A 25,571-nucleotide genomic window follows, 5' to 3' on the forward strand; every position below is an offset into this window, starting at 1 on the left:
AGAGTACTATTTTTAAAAGGGCCTCGAGGGCTGAGATTCTGGATATGGGTTCAGAAGACGAGAGCTGTTGGGACAAGTGGAAGGAGAGAACGTTAACACGAGAAGGCTTTCGCCGCGTCTCGATTTCCTACCTACCTTAGGTGCATGAGACCGCTCGACGGACGGGTGTGTCCTTCGGAAGGAGGGGGCGAGGTTTTTAGTCGCTGGTAGGAGACACGAAGCTTTCGATTCGATTCAGCTCTCGAGAACAAGCTCGGGCGGTTCGGGTCGAAGAACAGGTCGTTCGAATAGATACAGTTGCTACTCTCTATGGAGCAGCAGACCGAAAAGCAAAGGTAAGCTAGCTAGCGATATAAGGGAGAGGTTGAAGAGGAACGTGCTGGGAGACGCGCTGGGCTGAGAGGAGAGGAGGGAGAAAGGGAAGACGCGTCGGATCAGTCTCGAGGCAACAAAGCAAAGCGAACGAACGGTAGGCCGATCGACTCACCGAACTCGAAGCTCCTTTTCCTTGGGAAGAGAGGTATGAACGAAGAGAGGTGAAGACCGAAGTCGACCGACGAAGGGATCTGGAGGGAAACGAGGAGCGACGCGTCGAAAAAATCAGTTAGTTCGACGCCTCGAGATCGATTTCAAGACGACTCTCACTCACGAGGATGCTGACGTGGGACTCGTCGTCGTCGAGTTGGAATCGGAGGATCCTGAATCCGATCCGGTATCCGAACCATCACCGTCACTGGTGGTTGTGCTGACTTGAGGAGCGGCGGCGGTGAAGGGAGCGACGGGAGCTTCGACTCGAAGCGAGTCGTACCAGAGACCCAGAGCGTAGTTGGCGCCTCCGCAGGTTTGACTGGCGTTGGCGACACATGGAAGAGCACTTCAGAAAGGGAAAAGAAAGAATCGTCAGCTCGAGGAGGTCGAGGAAGAGTGCGAACGAAGGAAGAACGAAAAACTCACCAGGACGAAGCGTTCAGCACCGTTCCGAATCCCTCGCCTGTGACGATGTTCTCGCTGCAGAAGCATCTGCGAGCAGCAGGAAGAGGACCGTTAGCTCAGTCTGGTCCAAGAAAAAGTCCGAAGGAAGAGCAGCTTACTGAGTTCCGTCTGAAGGAAAGGAAGAAAGAGGCGCGTCGAAGTCAGTTCCGACTTTCCTTCGACTCTGATTCGTCCGGCATCCCCAGATCTATACTCTAGTCATCCTAGCAGTACGACAGACTTACTCTCGACTCCAGCGTAGATGTAGTTCAGCGACGTGCACAGGTCGGTGCAGTAGTCGACCGAGTTGATCCTCGACTGCTGAATGTAGTTTCCGACGAGAACCCTCGTGTTGTTCGCATCTTGAAGGCAGTAGTTCGAGTCCTTCCACGCCGACGAAGCAGCGGGGGGAAGAGCAGTAGCAGTGCATGTTCCTCCAGCGACGAAAGCGGGATCAGGAGGGGAGCCCGTGTTGGTGGTGTTGTCTGGAGATCGAGATGAGCGTTCGAAAGATCAGATCAGCATAGGTGAGCGAGTTCGACGCTTCAAATGGAAGTTTCTCCAACTTACCGGCAAGGTAGCAGAGGAGGTCTTTACGAGAAACGGAAAGAAGGGAAGCGAGAAGTCAGTCTCACGTTTCTCGTTCGAGCAGGGCGAGAGACCACAAAGCTCACACTGAAGCGTTCCCTCTGAACATCGGAAAAGAAGAGACCGTTGTGTCAGGAAAAATCGTTTTCGTATACGGGCAGTTCACGACAAGACTCACGAGTCCAGCAGTTGGCGTCGTCTCCGAGCGAAACGTTCGTCGTCTTGAACGGATCGATGAGCGCAAAGGTCGGCTCGACGGTTCCTCCCAAGCCGTGGCAGTTGACTCCCTTGACTACAGTCAAAGAGAGAGGACAAATCGTGATCAGTGGGCGGAGGGAAGGGGTCTCGGGTGAGGAGACGAGAACGAACCTCCTTTGAATCTCGCCGACTCAAGAGCGACGTTGTCGACCGTCGTCCAATCCTTCACACCAGCGATCGCAAGGGCAAAGGACAACCGAGTACCTCCAAACGTGTTCTCGTAGACCCGACCTCCATAGTTTCGGGCGTTGATCGAGTCTCCCCAGTTGGCAAGTCCTTGAGCGATTCCGATCTTGATGTGCGCCCCCGTGGCCAGGATGGTGTTGTTGTAGACGAGAGTACCTGAGAGAAGAGAGAAAGAGTCGAGTATTCAGCTGCTGAAGAGGTTGGGCTCGTTGGGTTTCCGGAAAACTGCAGGAGGGAAGAGAGAGACTTACCGATGTCTGAGACGCGTCGAATCGAAAGAACACGGTCAGCGCGTGCCAGAAAGGAAAGTGAGAAGGTGACTTGAGAGACTCGCATGATCCAGAATAAGGAGCGTAGTCGACCATGTTGATACCTCCAAGCATGACGATCTGAGGAGGAAGAGCAGCAAGTCTCAAGTCAGCTCGACGCGTCGCGGTTCTCGTTCGCTCGAACAGACGTACAGTGTTGGCAGTGATGGTGTTGTTCGTGATGATAGTTCCCGGGGCTCCGAATACTACGATGGCTCCATCCGAAGCATCTGATGATAACATAGAACGGCAAAGGACGTCGAGTGAGCGGGAGAAAAGGAGAGAGAAGCAAGAAAGGCGACGCACCGAAGATCTCGTTGTTCTGTACCAAGGAAGTCTTGCATGCAAACGAGATCCCGTCAGCGATCGGACCGGTAGAGTACGAGTCTCCTGATGGCCCAATGACGTTGTCCGACACCGTTGCTATGAGTGAGAAACGGAAGAGGGAGTCAGCTCGAGACGCGGAGGGCGGGAAGAGAGTCGAGGCTCACCCCCGGAGCAGTTTCCCTCGATTACGTGAACCGAACTCCATCCACGACAGTTCGAAATCTTGTTATTGGTGATGGTAATGTTCTTGCACGTCCCCCCTTGCTCAGAAGAAGAGATCTCGTCAGTACAAGCTCCCGTTCGAACTCGACGAGGGCTGAAACGCACCCATCTCGACCAATCCTCCTCCGTCTTCTAGAGCTCCCAATTCCAGTCGTCCTCCATCGATGACCAAAGAGTCGACGAAGAGGTTGTTGCATCTGCGAGATAGAAAAGACAGGAAGAGGAAGGTCAGCGTCAAATGAAAGGGGACGACGACGCGAAGGAGGAGGAAGGTTGAGCTCGAACAAAAGGAGGTCGACAAAACTCACCCGATGCACCCATTGGACTGAATCGCTGTAGCGATCAACGTGTTGGTGATGATCAACTTGGCTCTCTGCTCCCAAGGTACCGAGCTTCCTCCTTCGGTTTGAAGACCCTGTCCCGTGAACGCGAAGAGAATCGTCTCTGTGACTTCGAAGACGCTCCCAACGCAGAGATAGATCACGGCGTTGACTCCTCTCGTTGCGTAGAACGAGTTGAACTGAGCGATAGACGTTCCGTTCCCTACGCAGCCAGCTCTCTTGGTCATCCCTGACTCGGTGAGCGAAGAAGTGTTGAAGTCCTTGTACTGAGCTCTCAATCTCTCGAGTCCTCCTGAGACCGGCTCCGGAGTTGGACGAGGCGAAGGAGGGCGATCCCAGAAGGAGATCTCTCGAGGTTGAACGACTTTTTTGACGTGGTTGGGGAGCGAACCGTGAGGATCTTGGGAAAGAGCCAAGGTGGAGGTTGCGGTGAAGGAGAGGAGCAGGAGAGTCGCGAAGAGGAGGAAGGGAAGGGATGAAAGGGAGGAGACTCGAGCTCGCGCACAGGAGTCGGCCATCGACCGCTGAGTTGGAATGGATGAGGTCGAAAGGGGAGCCTCTAGAAGGAGAGAAGAGTGCCGAAAGGAGAAACCTGCTAGAAGGAAGGATGATGTGGTTGCGGGAAACGAGCTTGTTGACTTCCAACTTTTGCTGAGCTCGAGTCGAAGTTTAGACTCTCGGTCGGCCCCTCTCCTCTTCTCAAAGCTTGTTGAAGACACGAATCGCAGTTCCCTTGGTGTATCTGTGAGAGAGATTAAAAAGGAGGACGCAGAGAGAAGCAGATTTTCATCAGAACAGCTCTCTAATTTTTTCAAAGTCGAACGAGGATCAGAAACGAGAAGGAGAAACAAAGGGGTTCAGGGGCAGGAGCGACCTCCGCCTCGATCTCGTTTGGTTCTCGTCGCGTCGCCTTTTTTCGTTCTCCGTCTCGACTGAAGCAGACGTCGTCAGATGAATGTGATACAGAGGGCAGATCCACTACTAGTGAAGGACTAGATCAAAACAAGGAGGGTTGGGGATGCTCTAAGACATCGAGAGGAGGCCAGCTGAAAGAAAAGCAAAGAGAAAAAAAAAGGGAAGGGAAGAAGAGGAAGAGAACGAAATAACAACGGACTTAGATGGGACTAAATAAAGGAGAAGAACTGGCGTAAGATCGAAGGATCAAGAGATGAGGGAGGGAAAGAGAACGAAAGGAGTGGATGGGGACTAAAGGGTGATGAGACGACGAGAGAAAGGAAGAAAGATAGACGAAAAGGGAAGCGAGCAAGCGAGAGCAGATCAAAGGAAGACGATGTCGACCTTTCCAGTTCCAGCGAAAGCACCTGAGAGGGACGAAGCAGAAAACAAGAGAGAGAGAAAGACGTCAGCGAAAAGAAGATGAAGGAGTCGGCGCGTCGCGACGAAGAAAAGAGACAAGTACGAACCGACGAAGCCGTAACCAGGAGGAGGAGGTCCATGAGGTCCAGGTCCTCCAGGTCCATGGGGACCGTGAGGTCCACCGGGAGGGGGAGGTCCGTCGTGGGGAGGAGGTCCGGGAGGAGGAGGGGAGTGGTGGTGCTTCTTCTTGTCTCCCTTCTTGGGCTTCTTCTCGTCGTGGTGAGAGTGGTGCTTCTTCTCTCCCTTGGAAGACTCCTCCTCCTCCTCGTCGTCGTCGTCGTGGTGCTGGTGGTGCTGCTTGTGGTGCTTGGGAGAAGCGGAATCGTCGTCGTGATGCCTGTGCTCGTGGTGGTCTCGAGCTTCCTTCTTGTCCTTCCTTCCGAAGATTCCAAACTTGGCGAACTTTCCGTCGTGCTCGTGATCAGGACCGTGAGTGGAGTTGTGGTGAGGAGGGGCAGGTCCAACGAATCCCTTGATGAAGCCTCCGGGTCTGAAGAAGGAGAGAAGGGAGACAAGTCAGCGAACCGAGGTCGAAGAGGAGGACGCGTCGAGAGCCAAGGGACGACAACTCACCCGTGGTGAACCTCCTTGAGAACCTTGATGGTAGCGTTTCCGGGGTTTTCGTAGGTAACTTCTCCGATCTTAGCTCCCTCGGCGAACTGAAGGAAGCGGAAAGCGAACAGAGAGATCGAAGTCGAATCAGTTCAGCTTTCGAAGCTTCGACGCAAGGGAAGAGGAGTTTCGAACTCACCATTCCCTTGAAGCCAGGAAGGACTCCGATAGTAACAGCTCCGATGTTGGAGTGAGCCTTGGTGAGGAGGGTGGTATGGTTGGAGATCTTCTCGTCGACGAACTGAAGCTCTACGTCACCGACGGCGGACTCAGCGAGAACCTTGACGAGTCCTCGAGGGCCTCGGTGGTGAGGAGGAGGTCCGTGAGGAGGAGGAGGTCCATGAGGAGGAGGAGGTCCAGGAGGAGGAGGTCCATGAGGCTCGTGACCGGGAGGAGGAGGGCCAGGAGGAGGAGGACCGTCGTGGAAGTGGTGTCGTCGAGACTCGAGGACTGCAGAGATGGACGATTCGGAGAAAAAATGGAAGAAAGAGTCAGTAAACGCGATGAGACGGGATGCGAAAGGAAGAGACGGCGTCGTCGACTGCGAGGAAGAAAGGTCAGTCCAAAAGCGGAAAGAAGAAACGCACCTTCTCCCTCGTTCTTTTCCTCAAACTTCTCGGTGTGGTTCTTGTGGTGCTTGGGGAACTTGTGGTGGGGAGCGTGGATGGAGACGTTGGCTGTGGAAAGAAGGAGGAGGGAGAGAAGGTTTAGTGAAGAACTCAAGCGAAGGTGCGAGAGAAGAGAAGAACGAGGGCAAGACGAACCAAAGATTTCTCCGATTGTGGTCTTGAGGATCAGCTCCTTGGAGACGTTGAACGATCCGATGATGGAACCAGCGGTGAGGACGATCTTTCCCTTGTTGGCGTGCAGGTTCTAAAGAGAGAGAAGAGCGGGGGGCTGGTCAGTTTCGAGACGCGAACGACACGAAGCGAAGAAGCGAGAGAAAGAGAACGGACCTTGACGGAGATAGACTCAGCAGGAGAAGGCGAGAGGGAGAACCTGTTGAACCTGAATCCCTTGAGATCGATAGCAGGGATGGAGAGGGAGGAACCGTGGGCGATAAGGGAGACGGGAGGTCCGCAAGCCTGCTTCGAGGGAAGCGAAACCGTCACAATGTAGGAGGCAGGGACGTTGGATCGCTCCTGAATAGACCAAACGACGCACAGAACGGTCAGCTCTTTGGCTAGCTCACTTTCCATCGCTCCAGAAGAAGATTTGAAGGACTAACGAAGACGAGACCGGCGGAAGAACCCGCAGCGTCCAGAATCCGCAGAGCCGTAAGATCTTCCTCGTCGTGGGTGGTTTCCTCCTCGTCCGAGATGGTAGAAACGACCTCTCCAGTGTAGACCTTCTCGACGTAGATCTCGGCAGCGACTCCCTTGGGCAGCTCGACGTTGTTGATGAACGAGAGGGTAGCGTCGACCGAGACCGAGTCGTCGAGGTGCAAGACGATTTCTCGAGCGTGGCTGGGGACGACGATGGTGGTGTTTCCTTGAGCAGAGAGAACGGCAGCAGTAGTAGGAAGGTCGAGGTAAGATCGCTAGGAAAAGAAAGCAAGACGAAGGTCAGCAAAGGGACAGAGAGGGAGCGAAAGAAAGGAGAGAGAGCCGTACGTCTTCCTCCTCGTCCTCGAGCTCGAAGCCATGTCCGTGCTCTCTTCCTCCTCCTCCTCGAACCATCTCCCATCCCTCCTTGAACTCTCCGCTCCACATTCCCTTCAAGCCATGGTGTTCTCCGAATCCAAGTCCATGCTTGAAAGAAACGAAGAGGAATCCCAGGACGGCGAGTCCTACGAGCTTCTTGGTCCTCGAGCACTTCCTGGTCTTGATCGAAGAACCCTCCGTCGTCTCGAGAGCGATGGGTCCAGTCTTGTTGGTTGGTGTAGTTGTAGGGACGGGAAGGTAACCTTCCTTCTCTGATGATAGCGACATGCTGGGAGGAATTGAAGGGGACGGGGTGGGTGGGTGTTTGGAGGAGAGAAGGAAGAAGGCGAACCTCAACCTCATCGAGCGAGGGAGGAAGCTGCGGAATCGATTCGCAGCTTGACCGAGGTATACCCCGTCTTCCGCTCCTTCTCTGCTGCTTGCTTCGTTCTCATTCGACATTTCGAATGTAGAACCTTCAGCTCTCTTCTTGTTACCAAGACTTCCAAGTCAATTTTCTTGCTCGAAGGGAGAGGGAAGGCAGGTACATAGAGACGGTTACTTCGTCGCCCGAGGCTCCTCTCTCCCTCTGTCCTCCTCCTCCCTCCTCTCCTCTTCCGTTTCATCTCTATTTCCAGCAGCAGCTGTCAGAAGTTCCTCAGTCTCACCTTCCTCCTTATCTTCGAAGCTAACGCATCATCGTTTAAATTCCTCACTCTTAATTACTGTGGCATGACGAGCAAAGCTGCCGTTTCCGTTGATTCTCTGCCTACGCAATACTTTCTCTCTCGCAGGCCCGCACCCTCGCTTCTCGCTCACTGAAGACCTTCTCGCAATCAAACGCAGCTTGCTCCGATTCTGATATCAGCGTCGGTCCGCTAAAATGCAAGATGCTGGCAGTTCCGTCGCAGGTCGCGAGCGTCGTGCTTCTTTCGACAACAGCTCCTCCAAAACACACTCAGAAGCAGGCTCATGTAGATTCTTCGGGCTTCTTGGAAGCCTTGAAGCCTGAAAAGTACTTCTGTCTAAAGTCTAGAGCGGCAGTACCGAACGGTCGAGCCTCCTCGCCTTCCAAACTCGCCTTGTCCATCGACGCGACGAGCTCAGCTTCTGACGAACCTCCCGTCGGAGGAGCAGGAGGAGTAGCACCAAATCGTTCTGAGTCGAAGGCTGGAGGCCCAACGGGTTTGGCGTCCAGGTCGAGTTCCAGGGTGATGAGTCCTGGAGGAAGGGAAAGGAGGAGAGGGGGAGACGAGTCAACTCGAGCGGCGGGAAAGAGGAGGGAAAAGAAGAACGGGTTGGACTCACTTCTCGCCCACTTTCCAAAGTCCTGGGGGAACGAGAAAAGAAATGAAATCAGTACGGGATCAATCGAGATGAGGCTGAGAGGAAAGAAGATCTAAACGAACCTCGATGCTGTTTGCGACCAACTTCATTCCTTCGACGACGGGGATGTCGACCTCCTCGTACTCGTCGTTCACCACAGGAAGGAAGAACACCAACCTTCCTCCAGGTTTCAGAGCGAAACGAGCCAGTCGAGCGAGATCCAACGCAAGGTGGGCGACTTCGTACGGGCGGAAGGGAGGGAGGTCTGGACGCGACGAGGAGAAAAAGAACGATGCCATTCGTCAGTTTTCGAAGGAGGCCAAGAAGGGAAGTTGTAAGGGCGGCTGACGAGGCTTTAAAAAAGTTGAACTGACAGGTGGGAAGAGAACTAGACGCGACTCCAGCGTTGGGATGGTCAGGAGGGAAGATGTAAGGTTCGGTTTTGAGACGTGAAGGATCCTTTCGGCCAGTCCTCTTCGCTCCTGCCCGGACTCCGTAAGGTGGGTCGGTGACGATACTGAGATGGAAAGAAGAAGTTCAATCCCGGAAAGAAAGAAGCAACGTAGAAGGCGACAGAAAGCGGTCAAAAAGAAGACTCACGCGTCGAACATGCCTCCGATTCTCCAAGGGTTTTTGGTGACGTCGAAGATCAAGAGATCGACTATGCAATCCAGAACTCCGTACTGAGCTGCCGAGAGATGAATTCCTGGAGGACCTGTCGACGAGGAGATCAAAGGTCAAGAAGAAAAGTCAGCGTTTGCCGACAGATCGTTTGACGCGTCTGTGAAACTCGAGCGAGAACGAACCAGTTCCTCCCTTGATAGCATCTCGACCCTTCATCTGACGTCCATCGATGTCACTTCCCCAGACTCTAGCTCCCCAGTGGGCACAGGTCACCAACATGCTACCAGTGCCAGCAAAAGGATCCCAAACGGCGCTGCCTGACTTTGCGAGAGCTTGATTCGCCATCAGAAGTGAGACTTCCGCGTCCATGGAGGTGTTTCCTGTTGGTTCGAAAAGGGATCAAGGGCGTCAGAGGGTTGTACGAGATAGAAAGAAGAGGAGGAGTGAGAGGCGTCTGTGCAAGGAACGAGAGAACGAACCGATGTGAGCTCGAGTTTTCAAAGAGAAGTGCGAGACCAAGGCTCGAGCTGACGAAGCGGAGATCTACAGGGAGAAGAGAGCAAAACCTTCGGTCAGCTTGAGAGAGGAAGAAGAGCAGGCGAAGAAGAGGGAGGAACGAACGAGAAGAGTGAAGTAGATCATCCGAGGAGGAGGAGCGGGAGAGTCTGCTGAAGGTCGAGGGAAGCCTGGGAGTCCAGTCTCGTCTGGAAAGACGAAAGAAGGGACAATTGTGTCAGCCATAGGGCTTAGAAAGACAGATTATCCAAGACAGAGTCACGCACATTCCTCGAACACCCCGAACTCGACTTCCGCGTTCTTGAGATCGATCTTCCCAGGAAGTTTCAGATGAGACAGCTCTGCGAGGTTCTCCCTGAGTTACGAGAGACGCAACGTAAACACCCCGACAGCAAAATCAACCGGTCAGGCTCGTGTTCGTTGCAGAACGACGCTCGCGTCGTGCGACCAAGGGAGGGGAGGAGGAAGCAGACGCACCTCTGTTTCGGCAAGCTGACCGATGTTCCCCAACTCTCGTATCTGAACTTCCATCGCTTCCAGTCACCGTCTGAAGAGGAAGAGCCCTCTCCTGGAGCTGTTGACCGGACGAGAGCCTTCTCCCAAGGTCGAGAGTCTGGCGTCCGAGGAAGCGCTCGAAGGTGAGAGTTGAGAAGTTCGAGGGATTTTGTCATGACGTAGATTCGAGTAATGGTTCTGTGTGGAGTCCAATGTAGATGTTAGGATCCGGATTCGAGAGCTCGGCTGAGAAGCAGCACGGTGAGACGCTGAACAAGGGTAAGGAAAGGAAGGAGAGGTCAAGCTCACCTCAACCCAATGACTCTCTGACCCAAAGCGAAAGCGTCCTCGTCCCTCTCGAGGGCAAGCACCAAGCAAGGCCTATTCTCGTCCCAAGGTTCATCGAGACCACATCCTTCTCCGTTGACGCTGGCGATGAGCTCGGGCGAGAAGGGAGGAAGAGCGTAGGGGAAGTTGTTGAGCTGAGCGATTGATTCTGATCAAACGAAAGTGTAAAAGACAAGTTAGATCTAGGTCTAACCGCGCTGGGTATAACGAGTAGTATGCGCTTACGAAGCTCAGGAAGACGGAAAGAGTTGTGAGCTGTAGCCCAGTTGAGTTGGTAGAGCTGCATCGAGGACGAGAAGGAGGACGGGAGGAGAGCGAGAGAGCTCGGACTGAAGCTGACTGGAAAGGAGAAAACGCAAGCTTTCGAAGGTCAGTTCCAACGATACGGTAGATTGTTACTCTGCGTGTATTGCGATCAGGAGATTGAGCTCACAGAAGCGGAGTTGTGGTTGGACGAGAAGGAGAAGGAAAGGGTGAGGTTTGCTTCAACGAAATTCGAGCCTTCCTTCCTTCCCTCCACCTCTCACCCTCTTTCCTGCCTTCCCTTCCACTTTCTCGAACCCATTCTCTCTCCCAGGATGTCCTCGGAACAACCCAAATCTTCATCTCGGAAGCGGCCGTCCTCGTCAGGAGCCACAACGCCGTCAGCTTCAGGTTCAGGCGCTTCAACACCTCGAGGAGGAAGACGAACCGAAAAGGTCAACCGACCCAAACCTCGAGCGAGACAGAAGATGAAGGCCGCGAAACTCAAGCAGGAAGAGGAAGACGCGATATTAGCGGCCAACAGCTTCGTGAAGGACGAGGACGATCCCATGGGAGAAGCGAATCAGGAGGAGGAGGAAGGAGAGGAGGGAGAAGAGGTCGAGGTCATGGATCTCGCTGGTTTGGGCGGAGGAAGCAGTGATTTAGACGAGGAGATGGTTGAAGCAGCTATTGTAAGTCGAGGATCTACTTGATAACGTGGTGAAATCTGAAGTGGGGAGCTTTTGGCGACTTCGATGGTCGAAGCTGACCTTGAGCTCTTCCCTCCCTCCCTCCTCCCCCCCTTCAGACCTCCCGACCTGCTTCTCTTCCTCCAGTAGCCATTCCCACAGCTCCCGCTCCATCATCCTCCATCAAACCTGTCGCCAACTCTCACGGTCTTCCCTCGAAACCCATAGCTCCTCTCCCTTCTCAACGTCGTCGCTCGCCCACCTTCTCTCCTGAACCCATCACCCACGGCGCCTCTTCCAACCTCTTCTACGTCGACATCATCCCCAAAGCTCCTAAGAAGACTCGCCAGTGGATCGATCCCGTAGCTGAGGCGGAGGCTGCTGCTCTTGCTGCTTTGGAACCTCAGGAGGAAGGTGAGGTCGAGGAAATCAAGGACACGCTCGTCCTTCCCTCGCACATCGTGATCGAACGACCTGCTCCTGCTGGAGGCGATCAGGAAGGTGCAGGAGAGGGAGTTCTGACGGAGGCTGAGGTGTTTGCCGGAGAGCTGGGTGCGATTGAGTTCCTCGATGGAGTTGACGATAGACCTGTGAGTTCGATTCGAATCTGTTCTCGACGAGAGGCGATCGAACTGACGGACGCGTTTTGTTTCGTTCTCAGGCTTCGCGATACTTCGATGCTCAACCGGAAGGAGGAGCTGCCTTCGGTGCTGGAGGAAAGGCTTCGATGGTCTGCAACATCTGCAAGCAGAGAGGTCACGTCCAGAGGGAATGCACGATGCAGATTGTACGTCTCCTTCGCGTCTTCTTTCTTCTTCGTTTACTCCTCCTCTTGCTGACTCCCTCTGTTTTCATCTCATATACAGTGTCTCACCTGTGGAGCTGTAGACGAGCATACCACCCGAAGTTGCCCTGTCGCTCTGGTCTGCTTCGCTTGTGGAGGAAGAGGTCATCGTTCGAGGGTGAGGCTCTCGTCTTTTCCTGTCGTCTCGCATTCACTCCGCTTACGCTCTCTTTTCTTCTCTTCGATCCACAGGAATGTACTGCTCCTCGCTCTCAACAACGCCACCGAGGAGGAGGACCTATGTGCGACCGATGCGGTTCAGACGTCCATCCTGCCAACGTTCGTTGTTCCGTCCTCGCTCTCTGCTTCCCTTTCTGACTGCTGACTTTGTCCTCCGTTCCCCGCCTCACAGAACTGTCCTACTCTCTGGCGAATCTACCTCTACCTCACTCCTCCTTCTCGAGAAGAAGTCCTCACCGAACGTCAACGACTCAAGGAGCTCGGAGGGTTCGAAGGAGACGTCCTCGAGGCTGATCCTGAGACCGAATGGGGAGACGGCGACGGAGGATGGGGAGGATGGTGCTACAACTGTTCCTCTGAAGGTCACTGGGGAGATGTAAGTCTTCGTTCCGTTCGCGTCCGGTCGAGCTTTCAAACTCTTCGCTGACCTGTTCTTTCTCCCTCTCGTCTCGTTCGTTCTCGCAGGACTGTCCCGAACCTCGAACCACCCGCTCCAACCTGCAAGACTTCTCCGCCTTCTCCTCCTACAACGCCCACAACTCTCCCTTCTTCTCTCAACAACTCACCGGCGACTACCCTTCCGCCACGAGCTCGTCCGTCTCCCGACCTCAAACGTCGCGTCGTCGGTTCCAAGCCTCGAACAACGGAGGAGGACTCGCTACGCCGATGAGGGATCTCGTCGTTCCCGACCAGGTCGCCAACGTTGGGAAGCGAGGGAAGGAGAGGGAGAGGGAGCGGGCTAGGAAGTACGAGAGTAAAGAGGCGGAGGAGGACGAGGGAGGAAGTTGGTTCGATAAGGCTCGAGGAGGAAGAGGAGGAGGAGGAGGGAAGGAAAAGGATAGGGATAGGGATCGAGACGAAGATCGAGGGAGGTACGAGAGGGACGATAGTAGTAGTCGACGAGGAGGAGGAGGGAGGAGGGACAACCGAGGAGAGGACGAGAGGAAGGTGGACGCTTTCTTCTCGGGAGGGTCGGGAACGGACCTCGAGAGGGAGTTCAGGGAGACCGGTGGAGGAGGATCAGCTGGGTTCTCGATCAAGGGACGAGCCAACGAGAGCAAGGATCGAGGAGGATCGTCGTCGTCGCAACGAGCTCCAGGAGGAAGTCGGTCGTCGAACAACAACTCCAACTCGTCCCTCCCTCCTCGCCCTTCCTCTTCGTCCTCTTCGAAACCTGCAGGAGGGTTCTCCTTCAAGTTCAACTCCCCTTCTTCCTCCCACCCTTCCAACGACGCTCCCATCTCAGCCATCCGACCTTCGCTTCTCTCTCGAATGGACGACGGCGGAGGGTCGCCTTCCTCTTCTTCCTCCTCTCGAGGATCCCCGTCGAACTACGAGCGTGCCGCTCCCGCTCCAGCGAACTATGATCGATCTTCTGCTTTCGAACGAGGATCCGGAGGAGAATCGTCGTCGAGGGCTCCGAGGTGGTCGAAGGAGAAGCGAGGCGACCGACGGGACGGGGAGAGGAAGGAGAAGGAACGGAGGCAGGAGGAGTCGGAGTTGAGGGAGAGGAGGAGTGGTGGAGGTGGGGTGAGTAGGGATTGGTTGGATTCGCCGGATAGGAGGGAGAAGAGTGGGAGTGGAGGTGGTGGTGGGTCGTCAAGGTGTGAGTCGAGTTTCGACTTCTTTCTTTCTCTTTCGCTTTCTGTCCGCATCATTTTCATCGAGAACCCCAAACTGACCAGATCTTTTTTTGTACTTCTGCTTACTACAGATCGAGGAGGTTACCGTTGATACCCGCTTGCTTTCTGGTTCTCTTTGCATCTCGATTCGCATTCACTCGCTCTCTCTCTCTCTCTCTGTCTCTCTCGCCCTCTCCCGTCGAGAGCGAGCACAGTCAGATTTGACTACGGACTCGGATGGTTCGAAGCTCAACACTCTCGATGTCCGCGAGATCTGATCCTATCGAAGAGAGAAGAAAACCTTGAAAACAATCGAAACGAACGAAGCAGAAGTCCAGCTGGTTGCTAGGGAAAAATCGAGAAAAGAGAAAGGCCTTCCTCCTCCCCTCCTTCCCTCCCAACCTCCATCCTCTCAGGAAGCCGCAGGTCAACATCCTCCCTTCCTTCCTTCCCTTCCTTCTCTCCCCTTCTTCCTCTTCTTCTTCTTCTTCTTCACCCATCCATCCATCCATCCAGGCATGACTCAAAGCAGCCGAGGCTACGCTGGAGTGATTTCTACTTCGTCGCCAGCGTTCATCGTGGATCCTTCTCTGGCTTCTCCTCTGTCGACTTCCATGTCGAGCCACCATCAATCCTCCGAGAGATCAGGATGGAGAGAGGAAGGACAAGAGCAGGACGAGCACGAGAACCACCAGGACGAGGAAGAGCGGGATCAGTTGGAGCCCGAGCAGGAGTTGGGAGAGCAGGAGCAAGGAGGAGAAGGAGGAGGAGGAGGAGGGCCGGAAGGGGAGTGGTTGCAGGGAGGAGAAGAGCAGATTCAACAACAAGAAGAAGAGAGTTGGGAACAGGAAGAAGAACAACAACGAGGTCTACTTCTCGAACAAGAACTTGATCGATACCAACAACTCGAACAACATCAACAGGAGGCGGAGGGAGGAGAGGAGGGACAAGGAGGGCAGGAAGAAGAGCAAGAGCTGGACGAGTTGGACGACCCTCTTCACTCCTCCGCTCCTTCTCCTTCTTCCATCATCAACCAAGCAGCAGCTCAAGCTCAAGCTCAACAGGAGGAGGACCACCAAGATTACCCTCTCGCACCTCAACCCGTCTACGCTCGATTCTCCTCAAACACCTCCAACCATCCTCTCCCTCCCGCTCTGCCTACCCTCCCAGCCTACCTCTCTTCGCCTCACCCTCTTCAATCTCCTCACCACTATCCTCAGCCTTACGACTCTCCCAACTCCAACAACGGCAACTCTCAACAAGCTTCGCCCTACGCCGGGCCCTCAGCAGCAGCGTCCGCCTACCAAGCCTACCCTTCCTCCTCCTCCTCCTCGTCGGCCCCGGCAGCTTCCCAAGCTCAACAGTACGGTTCAGCAGCAGCAGCAGCAGTCAACGCGTCGTCCTCCTCTTCCGCTTACGCCTACGTCCCTCAGCAGCAACAGCAGTCGAGCCAGTACGCTTACCGACCTTCGCCTCCTTCCCTCCCTGCCCATCTCCAGCATCAACTCCAGAACGGAGGTCTCCCTACCCTCGGAGCCGTCACCAGCGCGTCCAGAACGTCCGCTTCCGGAGTCGACTCGGAGCATTCGTACGATCACGGAGGAGGAGACGACGAGCTCGTCCCTGCCGAGGAAGAAGGAGGAAGGAAGAGGAGACGATCAGAGTACGGAAACGACGTCCGCGACGGAGGAGGAGGAGTCTACGACGAGCGAGGAGGCTCGGAGGGCGGCGAGTTGGGGGAGGAGGAGGAAGGGGAAGGGGACGAGGATGAAGAGGACGAGGAGGACGACGATGGAGGCGACGACGGAGAGGACGGGAACTACGACGACGGGAGAGGGAGCAGCGGGAAGAAGAAGAGGAAGACCCACTCGTCCAACAACAACAACAATAACAACAACATCAACGATTACAACACCATGAACCGTCAGCACCAGCGCCAGCACCGACATCTCCTCGACCAGCAGCAGCAGCAGCAGAACCATCAGCTCAGCCAGCTCAGCAACCAACTCAACCCTCTCAACCAGCTCGATCTCGCCGGCTTGGGAGCGGGGATCCTGGACGGGATGATTGCGGGAGTGGGAGGTTACTCGAACGCGATGAACGTGAACGGGAACGTTGGGAACGGAGGAGGAGGGAACGGAGGAGGAGGAGGGAGCACGAGCGTTGGGTCGAGAGGTCAGGGAGAGAAGAAGCACATCTGTCCAGAGTGCAGTAGAGGGTTTGCGAGAGCTTACAACTTGAAGGTGAGTAGATCTTTCGAGGAAGGGAGAGGGAGGAAGGCGAAGGAGAGACGGAAGAAAGTTCGACGAACGAGAAAAACGAGACCGAAACCGACGCTGACCTTCTCTTCTCCTCCTCTCTTCCTCCCCTTCTCCCTCTTCCTCCCCACCCACCCTCAGACGCACATCCAAACCCACTCCCCCGACCCGCCGAAACCCCACGTCTGCCCTCACGAGTCGTGCGGCCACAAGGCCTTCTCTCGCTCGCACGACCTCATGCGTCACAAAGGCTCCGTTCACGGAGAAGGCCTCGGAACCGCCAAGCAGTCCAACGCTCCCAGGAAGAAGCGAACGCCCAAGAAGCAGCTCAAGGCCGAAGCGGAGGAGGCGGTCAGGACGGTGGGCGTGATCATGGGAGCTGGGGGGATGGGAGGGTTGGAGCATCATCATCAGCTGAACGGGCATGGGTTCGACGATGGGATGGGGGACGTTGTGCATGGGATGGGTGGGGTGGGAGGGTATGGGTTGGATTTGGGAGTGGGAGGGGAGATGGGAGGGGATGAAGGACTGGGTGGGGGGCCGGAGGGTCCGTTTGGGGAGTTTGGGGAGTGAGTTCGACGCGTTTCCAGTTCGATTCTCGAAGAACTCGAGCTGATCTTCTTTCTTCTTCTCTTCCGCTTCGCAGTCAACCTCTCGACGACTCGTACGGACAGGAGGATCCTCACGGAGAACCTTAGAGCCTCTCGCGTCGCTCTCTCGTCGTCAAACCTCTTTTCCTCTCTCGTCTCTTTCGTTCGTTCGTTTTACCTACAGACTCCTCTTCTTTTCTATACTCTCTCGATATGTTTCCCTCTCTCGATCATTCTCTCTCTCTCTCCTATCTTCGACTCTCTCGCCTTTTCGTTCGTTTCTTATCTTCTTCACCGCCACAAAAATCCTCGCTGCCTTCTCTCTCGTCTGAAGAGATCGCAGAATGCCTCGTTTCCCTTTTCTTCTCTCTCTCGTGTATCTCTCTCTCTCTCCCTCTCTCTCTCTCCCATCTCTCTCTTTAACCTGTTTGAGTCTTTCTTCTTCGATGAATCGTCTCGTTCAGAGTCTCGAGTTCGACGCGTCTTTCTTCTCTCTCCTTCCCGCAAAAGAGCGACGAGTAAAACGAAACCGTAACAGTTTGGATGATGCGAGAGAGAGATATAGAGTTGGGTATAGAAGATGGGGTTTGGTAAGGAGTTACAAAAAAAGATGAACAGAGGCTGAGCACAAGCAAAGGGCGAACGAAACGAAACGGATCTAAGAACGACGAGAGAGAAAAGCGAAACACGAGCCGAACCTAGGACTACTACTACCTAAAGCAAATCCGACAACTTCGAAGCGATCCCCAACGACACCGGCACGTTCTCCCCCGCATATCTCTGCAAATCGTCCTCGTCCCCCGGTCTCGTAAACTTGATCCTGTTCTTCTCGTGCTCCAGCACGGCCTTCCTCTTCCTCCTCAACGTCTCGACATCGTCCGCCTTGAACCCCACCGGATCGTGCTTCTTGAACAGCTCGGAAGCCGTCGGCACTCCCACCGCGACCCCTGCCTCCTGCGCCGCCTTCTTCTCTGCGGCCTGCTTGTTCTTGCGCTCTCGAAGGACGGCGTTCTGGTTCGAGAGCTTGTCGAGGACGAACTGGAGGCAGGTTTCGATCGTTTCCTTGAGCGCTCGGGCCTCGGTGGGTTTGTTGAAGGAGAGGGGGATTCGGAAGGAGAGCCAGAGGTAGAGCGTTCCGAGTTGATGGGCTGTTTCGAGACGTTCGAGATCCTGGGGGTTGACGAAGTTGGGTCGAGGGTTGAAGGAGGAGGCGGAAGGGGGTGGAGGAGGAGGAAGAGAGGAGGAAGGAGGTTTGGACGACGACGACGACGACTTTTTGCTGGCCAGGAGGTCCGCCTCTCGGATCTTCAACGAGTCGGCTCGAGTCGCGTCCCTCTCCATCCCGGAGACTCGTCGGATGGTATCGAGGATCCCAGCCTCTCGAAGGCACTGTTCAAAGTCGATGGCTCGTCCCCGGTAGTGATCCGAGATGAATCGACCTAGACGAGCGGTGAGGACGGGGTTGGTGACGTTGGCTGGAGCGTTGGAGAAGAGCATCTTCTCCTCGAGAGTGAGCCCTGGTCCGTACTGTTCGACGATCTTGGAGATTTCGATCGATCCTTTAGGGTCCTGCATGATGTAGTTGGTTCCGGTTCGAGCGAGCTTGTTGAGCGCGGCGAGGACGAAGTCGAGAGGCGTTCCCGCTCCAAAGACTCCGAGGACTTTGGCGACGTCCTCGACGTGGTAGTTGAGACGAGCTCGAGGAATGATGGGGATGGTGGAGGAGTAGATCTCTCGGAGGCTGGTGAGGTCGTCGGGTTGCGTGGTGGTGGCTTCTCCTTGGATTCCTGTTCCGTGGAGACCGAATCGACCAGCTCGTCCGGCGATCTGCTTGACCTGGGAGACTCGAAGAGGGACGTTCTCGGTTCCGTTGAACTTGGTGAGACCCCAGAAGATGACTCGACGGATGGTGCTGGAGAGAGAAAGTGAGGAGAGGTCAGTTGAAGGATCGAAAGGACGAGGAAAGGAGAGGAGAGGAGAAAGGTCAACTCACAGATTCAATCCCATTCCAACGGCGTCACTCGCCACCATCACGTCGACTCCACTGTTCGGATCGTTGAAGAGAGCTGCCTGCTGAGCTCGAAGTTCCGGTGGGAGAGCTCCGTACGCGACGGCGCATTGAAGTCCAGTCGCGTCCTCGATCGATTTCTTGATCTCGTAGATTCCGTTTCGAGAGAGACGAACGACGCAATCTCCTGGTCGAATGTTGGACCATCCTCCTAGACTCTCCGCCGAGATCGACATGGGCGAGAGTCGTTCGTAACGGTGGACGACGAGGTCGTCTCCGATCTCCTCTGCGATCCTCGAGATCAGGTCGACGACGGTTTCCTCTCCGCACAGATGAACCTCCTTCGCACAGCAGTTAAGCAGGCAGGAAGTCCATCCAGCTCCTCGATCCGGGTCTCCGATCATCTGAATCTCGTCGAAGACAGCGACGTCGTGCTCCTTCTCGGAGAGAGCGGTCATCTCGACGGTGAGAGATTCGAGTCCGGCGGCTCTGTCGACGATTCGAACCTCCTCTCCTGTGACGAGGTTGCAAGCTCGTCCGACTCCGTCCATGCCTGCGATGGCTCCTCGGTTAATCCGTTCCCAGACCTCGTGAGCGAGAAGACGAAGAGGTCCAGCGTAGAGACCTCGTTTGGCCTTGACGAGAGCCTTGAGAGCGTTGTACGTCTTCCCCGAGTTCGTTGGACCGACGTGGAGATGGATCGTCCTCTTGAGCGTTCGAGCCGTCGAGGCGGGGTACCTGAACGCTGGGAATCGGAAGTCGGTAGCGGCGGCGAGTCGAGTGAGCTTGTAGAGGGAAGCGACGGAGGGTGGTTGATCCTCCTCCGACGGGGTGTTTGGGTGGTCGACGACCGTTCGACGACGTTGTTCGAGAGCCTCGGGAGCCCATTCCAGTAGACGATGAAGGATGCAGATCTCCGTTGCTGCCCTCCACGACCCTCCTCGAGCGTCCTCCGCAATCGCCTCGAAGTCGAGCCTGAGCGACGCGACGTCCCACTTCTCCTCCCACGACGAGTCCTCGTTGCTCGACAGTTCTTTGGAAGCGAACTCGACGAAGGCCTTGGCGATGCGACCAGAGTCCTCAGCTCCTATCTGAAGCCCGGTAAGGAGCTCTTCGAGACCTGTTACGATTCCCTCCTCGGTCTTGAGGCTGTTGAGGAGGCGGGATCGAATCTCGTCCGCGTCGACTGAGGGATTCGGTGCCACCTTTCCCTTCGGTTTACGTGGCAGTCGAGGCTTGGGAGGAGGTTGGGCGTAGGGGTCGAAAAAGGGACGAGAAGGGGTAGTCTCGACGGGTTCGACTAGATCCGGAGGGAGGTCGAGAGCCGACGCGTTGGGATCGAACTCAAGCTCGACCTTTCCTGTTGGCGAGGAGTGAAGAGCTCGGACCTGGGGACGTTGAGAGGATGTAGAGGTGGAGGATGTGAGAAGGGAAGATCGAGTGGATAGGGGGGAAGAGGAGGAGGTCGGCCGAGCAGAGGGTTTTGGCTTGGTTGGAGGAGAGGATTGTTTCAGGATGGCGTTCATGACGAGAAGGAGGGAGACGGGAGTCATTCCTTGGATCCTCTTTGCGACACCCTGCAGTCGGAGAGAAGCTTCAGTCAGCAAGAGAGCTAGCAATGAGAGAGAGCTTCGTCGAACGTACCAGAGACCTAGGTTGGTCTCGAACAAGGAGAGCTCGAGCTTCGTCCGAAAGACCCACGATGGAGGCGAAGTCGGTGTTGGCTGGGATCAAGAACTCCTCCTCGCTGTTGAAGGCCTCGATCTCGGCGTTCTGTCTAGAGTCCACGTTCTCGTAGATCCCTGGAGGACGAAAGATGGGCGTCAGAAGGAAGCAAAGATGCTGCTTCGACACTCGAGCCAAACTCACTCTGGAACGTCAGCCGCTCGAGGACGTTGGGGTCCAATCCTTCGAGTCCTGGAACGAGAGGAGTTAACGACTTGACGACATCCTTCTCGATCAAGAGATCCCAGGCACTGGAGAATCCAAGACGAAACGGAGGTCAGTCGGCGAGAGGCCAAAATGAGAGGAAGCTCAACGAACTCACGACTTGGGCTCAGTGTTCCTCGACTCGAAGTTCTGCAGGCCTTGATCGACCCAACGAGCGGTCGTTTGTCTCATTCCCTGCATCAGAGACCTCCCCAGGTCCATATCGGAACGAGTGGATGCGAACGTGGCCCATCGTTCGGGCGAGATGATCCCATGCGAGTGACCTGAAACGAAGAACGGGGAGTCGAGGGTCAGTCGAACGAGGCAGCGAAGAAGGGAAAGATAGCGGACTCACCCTTCGTCGTCAACCTCAAATCAGCGTTGTCGGCTCGTTGAGAGATCCTGAACTCCGATCTGGAGGTGAAGACTCGGTCTGAGGAGAGGTCGGGAGGCGAGTTCAGCGAGAGCTCGTCGACGGAGGGAAGTGAAGAAGAAACTGCTCACAAGGTTCTTCAGCTCCCTTCATAGTCAAGTCGTCGATCATGACACCAATGTATCCATCCGACCGTTTGATGATCATTTGAGGTTTGCCTGGATGGAGAGGAAGAAGAGAAGTCAGACGAGGTGAAGAAGGAGACACGCGTCTCAACTTCGAGGACGAACCGAGAGCAGCCAACCCAGCATTCACTCCAGCGACAATCCCTTGACCTGCAGCCTCCTCGTAGCCAGTTGTTCCGTTGATTTGACCGGCGAGGAAGAGTCCCTGTAACGAGCAAGAGGTTCAGCATCGATCGGGCCGAATCGAAAAGACGACGCGACTAACCTGAACTCGCTTCGTCTCGAGCGTCGCTGTAAGAAAGAAGAAAGGTCAGCGAGTTCCCGACGGAAAGTGTTAGAGGCTATGAGCTCACTCTTCAGCTCCCTCGGGTCCACAAAGTCGTACTAAAAAAGGGTGAAGAGTCAGCTCTGCCGACTCGAAGAAAGAACTTGAAGGAAAACGTCTCACCTCGACTCCATAGCCTGGTCGAACCATCGTAACCTCCTCAAGACCCTTGATCGATCGCATCACACGTTCCTGGACGTCTTCTGGTAGAGTGACCGACATGCCTGAAGGGTACACCAGGTCTGTAAAGCGAAGACACGTCAGACGACGACTAAACTCGAAAAAGGAGAAGACTGAAAGCCGCCTTACCTGTATCTGTTCCTTCCGGTTCAAGCCAAACACGATGAGACGTGAGATGTGGGTGCTTGATGACCTTGGACTCGATCGATGGGCAGTAACGAGGTCCTGAGAGAGCGATAACGGCGCGGGAAAGGTCAGAGACGATCGCTCGAAGGCGAAGGGAAAACGAACGAACCTTTGACGGTTTCCTTGATGTGGATCGAGAGGTGAAGGTTCTCCTGTACGATCCTGTTCGTCTCGGCGTTGGTTTCGGTGAGGAAGCAAGGGATTTGGTGGTCCTAGAAGTGGAAAAAGGAGGCGAGTGAGCAAGACGCGTTGTGAAGTGATGCAACGAAGAGGGAAACCCACGAGGTTAGCACCTGCAGCTCTCAGAGCTCCTTCGGCTTCGTGCAAGTAACTGAACGGACGACTGTTGATTCCGTTAGGGACCTGCTCCTGAAGACCTTCGTAGTTGATCGTTCGACCATCCAGACGAGGAGGAGTTCCAGTCTTGAGACGTCCGAGAGCGAAATCGAGGGAGCGAAGAGATTGGGAAAGGGAGGGAGAAGAAGGAGGCTCTGCATGACGTCCGGCTGCATGGGTATCAAGTCCAAGATGAATTCTGGGAACGGTAAAGAAGGAAGAGGGTGAGCACGACAACTTGACCTCGACAGACGGATCCGAGCGAATCAACTCACTCTCCACCGAGGAACGTTCCAGTGCAAATCACAACCTGAGAAGACTTGATAGACTCTCCAGACTCTGAACAACGGTAGACAAGTCGGGATCAGCAACTCGAGGTCTTGAAGCTGAGCTTCAGAACTCACCCAGCCGCACTCCCTCCACCTTCCAGCCATCAGGACCCTGAGCCCAAAGAAGGTTGCTGACTGATCCAGCTTGGACCTCCAAATTTTCCACCTTCGAGAGAGCCTCCTGCATATTCCTCTTGTAGTCCGTCCTCGACATCTGAGCTCGATGTCCCCAACCTGCTGGACCTCGAGAGCCGTTGAGAAGGTGGAACGAGATCGCAGATTTGTCTACCGATAGAATCCACGAGAAGAAAGGGTCAGTATCATCCCCTCTTGGGTTCGGATCCAGAAAGGTCGGGCTTCGAGAGATCGGAGGAAGGTGCTTCGAAGAGAGCTCGAGCTCATTTTCCCTGACCTCTTCCTTCTTTTTTTGATTCGGTTGATCAAGCTCGTCCATCGCCAGCTCGGCAGCTCAAGAAGAGTGAAATCGACTCACCTCCTACTACTCCCATAAGACCACCCAAAGCATCGACTTCCCTGACCAAACTACCCTTCCCGATTCCACCTAAACTCGGGTTGCAGCTCATTTCTCCCACAGTGTCGAGTCGTTGAGTCAAAAGGATCGTCTTCGCTCCCGTACGAGCAGCTCCGGAAGCAGCTTCACAGCCAGCATGTCCGGCTCCTATCACGATGACATCGCAGTGATCCGAGGAGGTGGCGTAGGAGCGAGGGAAGAGGGAAGGCGAGAGGGAGAAAGAAGGGGAGAAGGAGGAGAAGGAAGGTCGAAGGAAGGAGGGAGTCGACTGCTGGCCTAGGCGATGTCGTAGAGGATTTGACCGAGCTGAGAGCAGGAGCGATCTCATCTGCGAGTAGACGTCCTTGGTCGGAAAAGGAGAGGAGGTGAGCGGAAGGGTTGTCGGCGTTGAGAGAGAAAGAAGGAAGGGCGCTCGGTGTGAGCTCGAGTTTTTGAGTCTGGTGGCCCTCCGGGAAAAAGTCTCTCTTTCAGGAGCTTGGGAGGACTGAGTTTTTCTCCCATGACACGGTAGCTTCTCGAAATCTTCTTGAGTCCGGGATCTCAACCCTGGTAGAATTTCCAGAAGGTTTGCCAGTCGCTCAACGTCGGACGCGTCGCGAACTTGGAACGAGTTCGGAACTGGCCATCTCATCAACGATCAAGGTAGCGAAGGACCCCAGGTAGGTAGAACGCACATAGGTTTATGAGCTTTCCAGTTGGCCTTTTGGTGTTCTGGGAGATGGCGAAGGAAAAGAAAGAAAGAAGAAGAGTCAGGCCGCGACGGAGCTCGAACAACCTTCCTCTTTGACGAACCTGGAGAGCAGTATCGAACTGCTTTACACTGTAGGAGTAGAAGCAGGGTTTTAGATAGTCAGTCTCGAAGTTTTGAGAAAGGAGAAGAACGGAGGAGGCAGACAGACTCACTCGAGAGCAAGCCTGCATTTCGACTCCCTTTCCCAACGCTTTACATCCTCCTTCCTTCCTCAAGGCGCAGTGTATCCAGGGAAGCGTCCTTCCGGCCTGCAGATCTCGTTCGACGATCTCTTCGATGGTGGTGATCCCGTCCAGCCAATCGACGATGGAGTAGGACATCCTCACTGAATCGAAGAGTGAGCCTTCCAACTGAGGATCCTCGAACGTTCGACGACCTCGAGTGGCCCTCTCCTCGGCTTGAAGAGATCGGAGTTTCTTGACGAGTTGAGCCTTGACGGAAGGAGAGACGTCGATGTCCGTCTTGGTGTTCTTTTGAAGCTCAACCTGGAAACGGAAAGCAAGGTCAAAAAGTGAAGGCCGATGCTGCTGAAGGCCGGAAAAGACAGTCTTGGATCGACCAGGACGAACGTGGAGAAGGATCTGCCAGGCGAGCAGGTCGAAGAACATGAGCCGACCACTGTAGAAGAAGCGACGCGGAGAAGGGATGAGTGAGACGGGAGGGCGCGACGAAATATACGCAGAATAGCGCCAATCTCACCATGACGAGACCCCGGGACCAGAGTCGATAGTTCCCACTGTCATTTCAATGTAGTTTGGGACTTCTTTGGCAAACACTGTGAGAGCACGACGACGGGAGAAGAAGGAAGTCAGCACGAGTCTCGACGGCCCACGAATCAACTCGTCGTCCAGCTCACTCGTGCACAGCCAACCGAGGAATCCTTTCGACTCTGCAGATGATGAGAGATGAAAAGCAGAACACAATCAGACCTCGTATCCAAAAGCGAGAAGCGAAGAGAGGAAAGGGAACGAGACGGACCTGGGTGTTCCCTCAGATAGCGATGGAACTGAGGAGACGGAATCAGGTAGACGAAAAGGCCGGAATAAAGCTCCCTGCTCTGATCGGGAGACTTTCGCAGAGCTCGGATGAAGCAGGGCAAGTACTTCGAGCAAAACTCGTTCTGCGAAACGGACGCGGGATCGACGACGTGTGAGCTCAAACAGGGAAGGCAGAGGGGAAGGCGCTTGGACAGGTAAAGATTAGACTCACAAGCATCTTCTCTGACCCTGGTCGACCTGTAATCCCCTGGTTGACCTAGTATCTCAAGATAGAAGACATGAAAGCAGCGTCAGAGACGACTCGGACTCCGATTTGAGCCTCCCTCTCCTCCCTGTGTCCTTCCCATGCCACTCAGTAATTACTCACAAAATCACCAAGCTTTTGGAGTTTTCTGTAGTCATTCCAGACCTCCAGGTAGTTCTCCTTCTTGTCGTCGTCGCAGCCAAAGGCCTGAGCGACTTGGAGAGCGGATGGAAGCTCGCCTCGTTGCCCGTACAGAGGATCATGCAGCATCTTCTGGTACTGCACTTGGTCACCGAGATGAGAGGTAAGTTTCATCATGTCCTCTATCATTTTCTGTTTTGATAAATAGAGAGAGGGGGAGAGAGGGGCGAAAGTCAGTTTTCGTGTTGAGCTCAACTTTCCTTCCCTTCCTCCTCTCTCTTGCCTCCATGCTTCCCCTTCCTGCCCCTTTCTCACGTAAACTACCTCACTGGACGTACCTTGGTCTGAGGATCCATCTTGCGAAAAGGATTTGAGCTTCTGGTTGGGTTGGGCAGGGAGGAAGGGAAAGGAAGATGGAAGTCGGAGGGTTGAACGAAATTGAGCTCGAGGATCGAGGGAGACTTCAACCTTCGGACGCATATTGA

At 54.9% G+C, this 25,571-nt stretch overlaps 8 protein-coding genes across 8 annotated transcripts; 2 read left to right on the forward strand and 6 right to left on the reverse strand.

Moving 5' to 3' along the window:
- Positions 1 to 1,776: 1,776 nt before the first annotated feature.
- Positions 1,777 to 3,854, reverse strand: BDY24DRAFT_250365 (uncharacterized protein). The gene is made up of 7 exons (XM_076636772.1): positions 3,170 to 3,854; positions 2,967 to 3,058; positions 2,804 to 2,899; positions 2,619 to 2,735; positions 2,256 to 2,542; positions 1,930 to 2,160; positions 1,777 to 1,852 (listed from the first exon to the last, which is right to left on the reverse strand). The coding sequence occupies exons 1-6, from the start codon at positions 3,718 to 3,720 to the stop codon at positions 1,984 to 1,986; spliced, it is 1,320 nt and encodes a 439-aa protein (XP_076499092.1). The 5' UTR covers positions 3,721 to 3,854; the 3' UTR covers positions 1,777 to 1,852; positions 1,930 to 1,983.
- Positions 3,855 to 4,057: 203 nt separating this feature from the next.
- Positions 4,058 to 7,155, reverse strand: BDY24DRAFT_380550 (uncharacterized protein). The gene is made up of 8 exons (XM_076639184.1): positions 6,805 to 7,155; positions 6,420 to 6,731; positions 6,148 to 6,333; positions 5,956 to 6,064; positions 5,779 to 5,868; positions 5,153 to 5,641; positions 4,627 to 5,069; positions 4,058 to 4,524 (listed from the first exon to the last, which is right to left on the reverse strand). Exons 1-8 carry the CDS (start codon positions 7,120 to 7,122, stop codon positions 4,327 to 4,329), a joined length of 2,145 nt encoding a protein of 714 aa, XP_076499093.1. The 5' UTR covers positions 7,123 to 7,155; the 3' UTR covers positions 4,058 to 4,326.
- Positions 7,156 to 7,790: 635 nt separating this feature from the next.
- Positions 7,791 to 10,742, reverse strand: TRM11 (tRNA (guanine-N2-)-methyltransferase). The gene is made up of 14 exons (XM_076639185.1): positions 10,722 to 10,742; positions 10,577 to 10,617; positions 10,369 to 10,482; positions 10,105 to 10,291; positions 9,778 to 9,993; positions 9,567 to 9,655; positions 9,406 to 9,488; positions 9,264 to 9,327; positions 8,967 to 9,164; positions 8,761 to 8,875; positions 8,535 to 8,677; positions 8,244 to 8,425; positions 8,143 to 8,164; positions 7,791 to 8,055 (listed from the first exon to the last, which is right to left on the reverse strand). The coding sequence occupies exons 3-14, from the start codon at positions 10,427 to 10,429 to the stop codon at positions 7,805 to 7,807; spliced, it is 1,611 nt and encodes a 536-aa protein (XP_076499094.1). The 5' UTR covers positions 10,430 to 10,482; positions 10,577 to 10,617; positions 10,722 to 10,742; the 3' UTR covers positions 7,791 to 7,804.
- On the forward strand, positions 10,615 to 12,457 carry BDY24DRAFT_250454 (uncharacterized protein). Its single transcript, XM_076636775.1, has 5 exons — positions 10,615 to 11,078; positions 11,195 to 11,665; positions 11,737 to 11,862; positions 11,942 to 12,037; positions 12,112 to 12,457. Exons 1-5 carry the CDS (start codon positions 10,722 to 10,724, stop codon positions 12,235 to 12,237), a joined length of 1,176 nt encoding a protein of 391 aa, XP_076499095.1. The 5' UTR covers positions 10,615 to 10,721; the 3' UTR covers positions 12,238 to 12,457.
- A 1,579-nt stretch (positions 12,458 to 14,036) lies between these two features.
- On the forward strand, positions 14,037 to 16,234 carry BDY24DRAFT_250427 (uncharacterized protein). Its single transcript, XM_076636773.1, has 3 exons — positions 14,037 to 15,319; positions 15,864 to 15,964; positions 16,121 to 16,234. The coding sequence occupies exons 1-2, from the start codon at positions 14,240 to 14,242 to the stop codon at positions 15,960 to 15,962; spliced, it is 1,179 nt and encodes a 392-aa protein (XP_076499096.1). The 5' UTR covers positions 14,037 to 14,239; the 3' UTR covers positions 15,963 to 15,964; positions 16,121 to 16,234.
- An 843-nt stretch (positions 16,235 to 17,077) lies between these two features.
- BDY24DRAFT_380558 (glucose inhibited division protein A-domain-containing protein) lies at positions 17,078 to 23,340 on the reverse strand. The gene is made up of 17 exons (XM_076639186.1): positions 22,914 to 23,340; positions 22,496 to 22,705; positions 22,367 to 22,430; positions 22,038 to 22,290; positions 21,865 to 21,967; positions 21,699 to 21,794; positions 21,513 to 21,631; positions 21,418 to 21,448; positions 21,330 to 21,355; positions 21,170 to 21,269; positions 21,011 to 21,097; positions 20,862 to 20,939; positions 20,625 to 20,790; positions 20,447 to 20,553; positions 20,222 to 20,379; positions 18,563 to 20,154; positions 17,078 to 18,481 (listed from the first exon to the last, which is right to left on the reverse strand). Exons 1-17 carry the CDS (start codon positions 23,278 to 23,280, stop codon positions 17,284 to 17,286), a joined length of 4,755 nt encoding a protein of 1,584 aa, XP_076499097.1. The 5' UTR covers positions 23,281 to 23,340; the 3' UTR covers positions 17,078 to 17,283.
- A 189-nt stretch (positions 23,341 to 23,529) lies between these two features.
- On the reverse strand, positions 23,530 to 24,432 carry BDY24DRAFT_250508 (zinc finger MYND domain-containing protein). The gene is made up of 3 exons (XM_076636777.1): positions 24,273 to 24,432; positions 23,856 to 24,188; positions 23,530 to 23,772 (listed from the first exon to the last, which is right to left on the reverse strand). The coding sequence occupies exons 1-3, from the start codon at positions 24,309 to 24,311 to the stop codon at positions 23,590 to 23,592; spliced, it is 555 nt and encodes a 184-aa protein (XP_076499098.1). The 5' UTR covers positions 24,312 to 24,432; the 3' UTR covers positions 23,530 to 23,589.
- Positions 24,287 to 25,534, reverse strand: BDY24DRAFT_250504 (uncharacterized protein). Its single transcript, XM_076636776.1, has 5 exons — positions 25,425 to 25,534; positions 25,069 to 25,278; positions 24,913 to 24,957; positions 24,403 to 24,823; positions 24,287 to 24,321 (listed from the first exon to the last, which is right to left on the reverse strand). The coding sequence occupies exons 1-4, from the start codon at positions 25,440 to 25,442 to the stop codon at positions 24,539 to 24,541; spliced, it is 558 nt and encodes a 185-aa protein (XP_076499099.1). The 5' UTR covers positions 25,443 to 25,534; the 3' UTR covers positions 24,287 to 24,321; positions 24,403 to 24,538.
- Positions 25,535 to 25,571: the final 37 nt, after the last annotated feature.

Source organism: Mrakia frigida (assembly GCF_051309035.1).
Source record: "Mrakia frigida strain ATCC 22029 unplaced genomic scaffold BDY24scaffold_6, whole genome shotgun sequence".
Lineage (NCBI taxonomy): Eukaryota > Fungi > Basidiomycota > Tremellomycetes > Cystofilobasidiales > Mrakiaceae > Mrakia > Mrakia frigida.

Excerpts from the sequence above, each read along its gene's own strand:
- TRM11 (XM_076639185.1), bottom strand. The coding sequence starts at position 10,429 with ATGCAGCTCTACCAACTCAACTGGGCTACAGCTCACAACTCTTTCCGT. Across the intron at positions 10,292-10,368 it reads TTTCCGTCTTCCTGAGCTTC|AATCAATCGCTCAGCTCAAC; the intron begins GTAAGCGCATAC and ends TCGTTTGATCAG. Across the intron at positions 8,678-8,760 it reads ATCGGAGGCATGTTCGACGC|TATCGTCACCGACCCACCTT; the intron begins GTGAGTCTTCTT and ends TTTCCATCTCAG.
- BDY24DRAFT_250427 (XM_076636773.1), top strand. The coding sequence starts at position 14,240 with ATGACTCAAAGCAGCCGAGGCTACGCTGGAGTGATTTCTACTTCGTCG. Across the intron at positions 15,320-15,863 it reads CGGAGCATTCGTACGATCAC|GAGGAGGAGGGAGCACGAGC; the intron begins GGAGGAGGAGAC and ends GAGGGAACGGAG.
- BDY24DRAFT_250504 (XM_076636776.1), bottom strand. Across the intron at positions 24,958-25,068 it reads TCCAAAAGCTTGGTGATTTT|GTCAACCAGGGGATTACAGG; the intron begins GTGAGTAATTAC and ends TTGAGATACTAG. Across the intron at positions 24,824-24,912 it reads CAGGGTCAGAGAAGATGCTT|AACGAGTTTTGCTCGAAGTA; the intron begins GTGAGTCTAATC and ends TCCGTTTCGCAG.
- BDY24DRAFT_250365 (XM_076636772.1), bottom strand. The coding sequence starts at position 3,720 with ATGGCCGACTCCTGTGCGCGAGCTCGAGTCTCCTCCCTTTCATCCCTT. Across the intron at positions 2,900-2,966 it reads AGGAGGATTGGTCGAGATGG|GGGGGACGTGCAAGAACATT; the intron begins GTGCGTTTCAGC and ends CTTCTGAGCAAG. Across the intron at positions 2,736-2,803 it reads CGAGGGAAACTGCTCCGGGG|CAACGGTGTCGGACAACGTC; the intron begins GTGAGCCTCGAC and ends TCTCACTCATAG.
- BDY24DRAFT_250508 (XM_076636777.1), bottom strand. The coding sequence starts at position 24,311 with ATGTTCTTCGACCTGCTCGCCTGGCAGATCCTTCTCCAC. Across the intron at positions 24,189-24,272 it reads CCTGGCAGATCCTTCTCCAC|GTTGAGCTTCAAAAGAACAC; the intron begins GTTCGTCCTGGT and ends TTCCGTTTCCAG. Across the intron at positions 23,773-23,855 it reads AAATGCAGGCTTGCTCTCGA|TGTAAAGCAGTTCGATACTG; the intron begins GTGAGTCTGTCT and ends CTACTCCTACAG.
- BDY24DRAFT_380550 (XM_076639184.1), bottom strand. The coding sequence starts at position 7,122 with ATGTCGCTATCATCAGAGAAGGAAGGTTACCTTCCCGTCCCTACAACT. Across the intron at positions 6,065-6,147 it reads CTGAGTCTATCTCCGTCAAG|AACCTGCACGCCAACAAGGG; the intron begins GTCCGTTCTCTT and ends CTCTCTCTTTAG. Across the intron at positions 5,070-5,152 it reads CTCAAGGAGGTTCACCACGG|ACCCGGAGGCTTCATCAAGG; the intron begins GTGAGTTGTCGT and ends CTCCTTCTTCAG.
- BDY24DRAFT_250454 (XM_076636775.1), top strand. The coding sequence starts at position 10,722 with ATGTCCTCGGAACAACCCAAATCTTCATCTCGGAAGCGGCCGTCCTCG. Across the intron at positions 11,079-11,194 it reads AGATGGTTGAAGCAGCTATT|ACCTCCCGACCTGCTTCTCT; the intron begins GTAAGTCGAGGA and ends CCCCCCCTTCAG. Across the intron at positions 12,038-12,111 it reads GAAGAGGTCATCGTTCGAGG|GAATGTACTGCTCCTCGCTC; the intron begins GTGAGGCTCTCG and ends TTCGATCCACAG.
- BDY24DRAFT_380558 (XM_076639186.1), bottom strand. The coding sequence starts at position 23,280 with ATGAGATCGCTCCTGCTCTCAGCTCGGTCAAATCCTCTACGACATCGC. Across the intron at positions 21,632-21,698 it reads ACCGGAAGGAACAGATACAG|ACCTGGTGTACCCTTCAGGC; the intron begins GTAAGGCGGCTT and ends TTCGCTTTACAG. Across the intron at positions 20,940-21,010 it reads GAAGGGAGCTGAAGAACCTT|ACCGAGTCTTCACCTCCAGA; the intron begins GTGAGCAGTTTC and ends ACCTCTCCTCAG.